At 47.8% G+C, this 6,000-nt stretch overlaps 1 protein-coding gene across 1 annotated transcript in view; it reads left to right on the top strand.

Annotated features, from left to right (window-relative positions):
• Nucleotides 1-2,345: 2,345 nt before the first annotated feature.
• Nucleotides 2,346-6,000, top strand: part of PPP2R5A (protein phosphatase 2 regulatory subunit B'alpha) — a 43,153-nt gene continuing 39,498 nt past the window's right edge. The window contains exon 1 of the mRNA XM_033144814.1: nucleotides 2,346-2,696. Coding sequence (XP_033000705.1) covers nucleotides 2,543-2,696 — 154 coding nt within the window. The 5' untranslated portion in view covers nucleotides 2,346-2,542. The remainder of the gene's footprint in view (nucleotides 2,697-6,000) is intronic.

The following is a 6,000-nucleotide window of genomic DNA, read 5'->3' as shown; positions in this document are numbered from 1 at the left end:
CAGGGCCTCTGTTGCTTGTGAATTGCTGCCTGCCGTCTCCTAGTCACCTTTGGAGCGCCGCAACCCCAGAGTCGGACACTATGGTTAGGGGTCCCTTTACCTTTTTAACTACTAGCAATCATCCTGTTTCTGCTGCCCTTCTGACCTGTTCCCTCCTTTGTGGTCAACCTTTTCACCTTGCCCCTTGAAGGACACAGACACACTGCTGCAGAATGGGAAACAAACAAGCAGCTTCTTGCTTTGTTTCACTGGGGATAAAAATAGGTCAAAAGGCAGTGGGGCAGAAAACTGCAAATAGGGGTGTGAGCTTTAACCAAGACCCACAGAAGGAAGTGGACTGTGTGGGTATATTGCAGGGGTGGCCAACTTCCAAGAGACTGTGATCTACTCACAGAGTTAAAAACTGGCAGTGATCTACCCCCTTTTTTGGGGGGGGGGTCATGTAAAAGTTGTTGAGCTTCTTTGGGGAAGAGGAAAATGACATTGAGCTTTTCTTTTTAGGAAGCCAAGCCCTATTTTTGGTGGTTCAGGTCATTTTAGGGGTGCGGGGCAAAGGTGTTGAGCTTTTTTTAGGGGAGCCAAAGTTTTTTTAGCTTCTTTGGGGGCAGCCACTGATCTACCGGTGATCTACCACAGACGTCCAGTGATCTACTGGTAGATCATGATCTACCTGTTGGACATGCCTGGTATATTGTAATCTTACTTGTTATATCTATATATAGTATCCCGCTCATCTGGCTGGGTTATATTTATATATAAATATATAAAACACACACACACACACACACACACACACACACACTTTCTCAATTTTTCTGTTTTGTGTGCACAAAAATGCTGTGCGGGAGAAGGGAAAATGTTTTTTATTCCACACAGCATTAAAACTTTCTGGAAATGTTACATATCCAGAGGAGCGGTGGGGAAGAGAGAAGACAAGTTAGTAACTGACTGCTTACCCAAGCGTAAGCTCTACTGGTTGAACAGGGTTTACTTGCAAGTAAAGATGAATAAGACTGGGCTGCTGAAGTTTCTTGCGGACTCCCCCCTCTCCGTCCCGCCACTAGGGACCCAAAAGCCAACAACGATGACCTTTCCCGGAAGAAAAACACAAGCAGTAGACCAACCCAACTTCACAACCCCCGATTGTTGCCTCCTCGCGCCCCTCTGAGCTCCCACCTCAAACCAAGCAACGAAAAAGTCCTGATCTCAACTCGTCATTGGCTGCCCGCTAGTCCCGCCTCCGCTGCCGTAGACCCAATCGTGTCCGCCGCACCACACCCCGCCCTTGACCCCCTCGCGTTGGGCAAATCCTGGTGTCACTCGCCCGGTCCCCCAGAGGTCGCGTCGCTTGCCTTCCAGCTTGTCCCGCCCAACAGAATGCAATTCGCCTTAGCCACGGCCGCTGCCCGCCCCGCCGCCTCTTCGATTGGCTGCTGCGCTCCTGTCAGTTACCCTCCGGCCGGCGTCCCCCAACTGCTTTTCCAACCGCCTTCCTGCTCCTGCTCCTCTACCTCCTCCCCTCCCCTCCCCTCGCTGCTGGCCCCGCCCCCTCCTCCGAATCGGAACTCGGCTGCCCTTAACAGCGCGCTCGCTTCCAGCAAGTTGCGCGCCGCTTCTCGAGTGGAAGGTTCGCCGCCTCCGCGCCCCTCCCTCCCCCGCTGTTACGTCGCGCGCGGCCTCTGAGGAGGAGGAAGAGGAGAAGCGGCGGCGGCGGCGGGGGGCGCTGGCGTGACAAGATGTTGGCGGAAGAGACGCCGGGGGCTCCCGACGGTGGCTGAAGAGGACGCTGCACGGCCCTGGCCTCTCTCTCCTTCCCGCTCCGCCGCCGTTCTTCCCTCAGGAATCGCCGAGAAACCCCGGCTCATGACAGCGAGCGCCTGGCGGGGCGGCCCAGGCGACAGCGAGCCTGGCTGAAGCGCGGCGGGTGGCGGGAGAACAGCGCCTCCTTCCTCCTCACGAGACCGCACGCCGCCAAAGTTTGCTGCTCGCGGGCGGGCGGCGAAGAGACGTCGCTGGCGGGAGGAAGAATAAAAGTTTCCTCTTCTGTTTTTCTCCTTCGGCGGCTCGGCTGATTTGGAGGACGCAGCGGGGGCGGGTCTTTGCTGCGTGCCGGCCCCCCCCTTGGTTTAACCCTCATTTGGTCTCTTCCTCGGAAAAGTATCCATTATTTGGAAACCCCTTTTTCCTTTGGGGTATCGGATTAAGTGCATTCCCTCCCTTCTCAAGGGTGTCGGATTAAGAGCCTTCTGTCTTTGAGGTGTTGGATAAACAGCCTCTTTCTCTCCCCCCCCCCTTTGGAAGGTGTTTGGATTCTTCCCCCTTTCGTGGGTTTTTTTTTTGGTCTTGGAAGACCACCCCCCCCCTCTCGCGGCCCCTATTCCTTGGTGCATTGGATTAAGTGTCTTCCTCCTTCCTTGGCTGGTGGTGTCTTCTCGCCCGCGGTCGCTTGCTCTGCCTTCCTTCCTCCCCCCCCCCCACCCCGGCGTGATTATATGCTTCAAGGGAGAGGCGAACCCCCCTCGTGCCTCCTCCTTTCCCAGCCATGTCGGCGACAGCGATCTCCGCCGCGGAGAAAGTGGACGGCTTCACGCGGAGGTCGGTGCGCAAGGCTCAGAAGCAGAAGCGATCGCAGGGATCTTCGCAGTTCCGCACTCAAAGCAGCCCCGTGGAGCTCTTCCCGCTGCCCCAGCTCAAAGGTAATGTATAAATTATACCGTATGTATATCCCAGGGAGGAATCGAGCGAGCTGCAGCTCACTTAGCCCCGGGCTACAGGTGCTGCCTTCTGCGGGAAGAGACTTCCTCCCGCCTCTCGCCGCCGCCTACGTGCTGCTTGTTTCCTTGTGCCAGCCCTCTAAATTTCGCGGCAGCCCGTTTCACTGCCCTCTGTTACTCCATAAGCCGCAACTCTTGTTCCGAAACTTCCTCTCCGCAGCCTTGTTAAAACCCTACCTATTATCCCTTTCCCCTGTGAAATATAGTGCCACAGGTTCGCATGTGAACAGCTTTCAGGGGATTAGGTGCTTTCCTGTTTTGAAGACCTTGCACTTTTAAGGGCCTTGTTCCCTGAGCTGCTGGGATTTCATGCTTTCCTGCCCTGCCATAAGCGATGTAAAATGTTGGCATGATGCATTTGTGGGTAGTACCAGGGACAAAAGAGGACCCCCAGGTCAGCACCGGCTGGGAGCACCAAGGTTTATGGCATAATCTGCAGAACTTGCTCAGAAAAAAGGCCTTCATAAATTTTAACCTTTCCTCCCCTTCCTCATTCTTTTCTGGGTTTAGTGTAATCTCCTCCAGGGTCTGTTACTGTTGTTTAAATTAGTGTAAAAAGTATCCTTCCCTTTAAAACTGTGGTACTGTGTTACTTTCACCCCCTGGAATTAAAGAGTGCTCACATGATTAGTTAGGCTCCCAGAAGCTCATAGTAGTAGTGTTTAGCAAGTGTGCATTTCTGTGAATTTCTTTATCCTCTTTTCTTGGATTGTCAGGCATATGACAATCCAAACTCTGTTTTTAGGAACTCTGGTGCTAATTTGAAGTATTGGAATTCTTACGTGCAACTCAACACTTGTTTTTGGCTGTTTAAAAAAAGTTTTTTTTTCACATTTTTTAAAAAAGTGGGGAGAGGATGAAAAAATGATAGTATGAGCTGAGAGGGGTTAGGATTGACATTTTTGTAGTGTAGTGTAATGAGTTCTGTTTGTTTTTTAATGCTGCTAATATGAGCAGTACTGAAACTCTTGCACTGCACTAGCATGTCTAGAAAATGAAGAAAATACCACGTCTTTTGAATGGATATTTGACCATCCAAAGATGTGACACATTCTGGCCAAGTATACTATGTGTTTCATATAGTGTCTTGAGCAGGTGGTGCTAATTAATTATTCTCTGGTAGTTGAGCGGGAAACCCTTTAAAAGGCAGGAGAGGTCCCTGTGTCTCTTCTTCAGCTTTCTCTCTCCACATCAGGAGTGGGAAACCTGAGATGTTGCTGGACTAAAATGCTCATCAGTCCCAGCCAGCCATGGTCAGGGTTGTTGGAAATTATAGTGCTACAACATCTGGAAGGTCACATGTTCCTCATCCCAATTCTACTTTTTCTACCAACTGGAATATATTTTTGGGTGGCAAGAAGCAGGGTGAATGAATTGAAGTAGGAGGGGGGATAGGAAGCAAGTTTCTCACATTACCTGTGTATATACTGCATGCCCATCAAAAAATGATGACTCATAAGGCAGGTTCTGAAACTTCAGTTGGTGATGTTTTCCAGCTGAAATAATTTCTAAGGTAAAATTTCTACTAAACTAGAAATTATTGGAAGGTAGAAATACCTGCAAATTGGATACCAATTTATATAATTAGCATACATAATATATAGGAAATGTATTTATTCTTTTGTTTAAAGTAGCATACCACCTTTCATAAAAATATCTGAAAGTGGTCTAGAATAAGACATTAAAATACTATAAAAACAGGAGCAATCAACTCAGCATGTTGATAGTGATGGTAAGTAAAAGCCTCCAAAAGATATTCCAACAATATCAAGTCCTAACAACTTGCGCCCAAAGTATGTGAGGTATTGTCTACTTCCATATCAACTTATCTGAGTAAGATCACCCATGGAGGCTATGCTCATGGTGACATTGCCAAAAAAGGTTTGAGGGCAATGGTGCATCGTAGGGCCTTTTCAGTGGTAGTCCACGGGTTGTGGAGTGCTCTCACTAAGGTGCGTCTTACACTGATACTGTATAACTTTTTTGTTATGACAAGGTGTACTTCTTTGCCCAGACTTTTGGTGGGGTGAGGTGTTTTCCTCTGATTTTGAGTGGTGTTGTTTTATTGTACAGAGAGCCCCCATTTACGCGGAGTTACGTTCTGATACACTGCACACGTCAGTGAAATCATATATAATCATATATAATTGAAACCCTTTGAAAAAAACTTACAAATACCCTGTTCTGCTCCCACCACGCCCTTTTAAAGACATTTCATTGATGTCTTTATGATGTTTCCGGGTTGCTTCTGTGTTCGGCGTGTATACAAGGTCGCACACATACTGAATTCACATAAATGGGGGCTGCCTGTATTTTTTGTGGATTTAAGTATTGTATTTTTTAATTGTATGTAACCCAACTGGGGACTTTTGAGTGAAGAAGAAGAGTTTGGATTTGATATCCCGCTTTATCACGTAGCAAACATTCTCCTTTCCCTTCCTGCCCCAAAACAAACACTCTGAGATGAGTGGGGCTGAGAGACTTCAAAGAACTGTGACTAGCCCAAGGTCACCCAGCAGCTGCATGTGGAGGAGTGGAGACACGAACCCAGTTCCCCAGATTACGAGTGCTCTTAACCACTACACCACACTGGTGAAGGGTGGGTAAGAAATTAAACAAACAAATGGGTGTGGAGAGAGATAGTGAGTGAGGGAAGGAAAGAGAGAAGCAAGTGCCATAGCAAGAATATGTGCAAATACCTGTACTAAAACCTTGTGTCCGTAAGAGTGGAGGACTTTGGGCAAATGTACACACTACAGCACACATATAGAGAAAGAGAGAGAATGTATATACTTGCTTCTACTCTGTGTATGTCCCAGTTTATTGTCTTTGTCAACAGTGCACACTGGAGAGAGATGGAGCTGCTGCTCGTCTTGTCTTGACACATTGTGTTTTCCCATTATGTATTTACAGGGAGGAACAAGTCACCTAGCTTATATGACATTCAAGAGAATACATGCTAATTATAATTTACACCCAGGCTTTTATTGTAATACATGAAGTATCACTTGCTCTAATGAATAATTATATTAAATTATAAAGTTCATAAGAGCACTTATGAGTGCTTTTTGAATACTTTGGCTGGTCTCCATATGGTCTGTAATGAGGTTTAACAGCATTCTTTAAATTAATATGGTCAGGCTGATTAAGTGTCTTTGATATTCCATTTGCAAATTCGCCAGTAGCCTCCCAGTTTCGTGTAAGCTATATCTAGATTCTGCAACTA

The sequence above is a fragment of the Lacerta agilis genome, chromosome 3 (assembly GCF_009819535.1).
Source record: "Lacerta agilis isolate rLacAgi1 chromosome 3, rLacAgi1.pri, whole genome shotgun sequence".
Lineage (NCBI taxonomy): Eukaryota > Metazoa > Chordata > Lepidosauria > Squamata > Lacertidae > Lacerta > Lacerta agilis.
The sequence above is the reverse complement of the archived record's forward strand: the minus strand, read 5'-3'. Positions and strand labels throughout refer to the sequence as shown.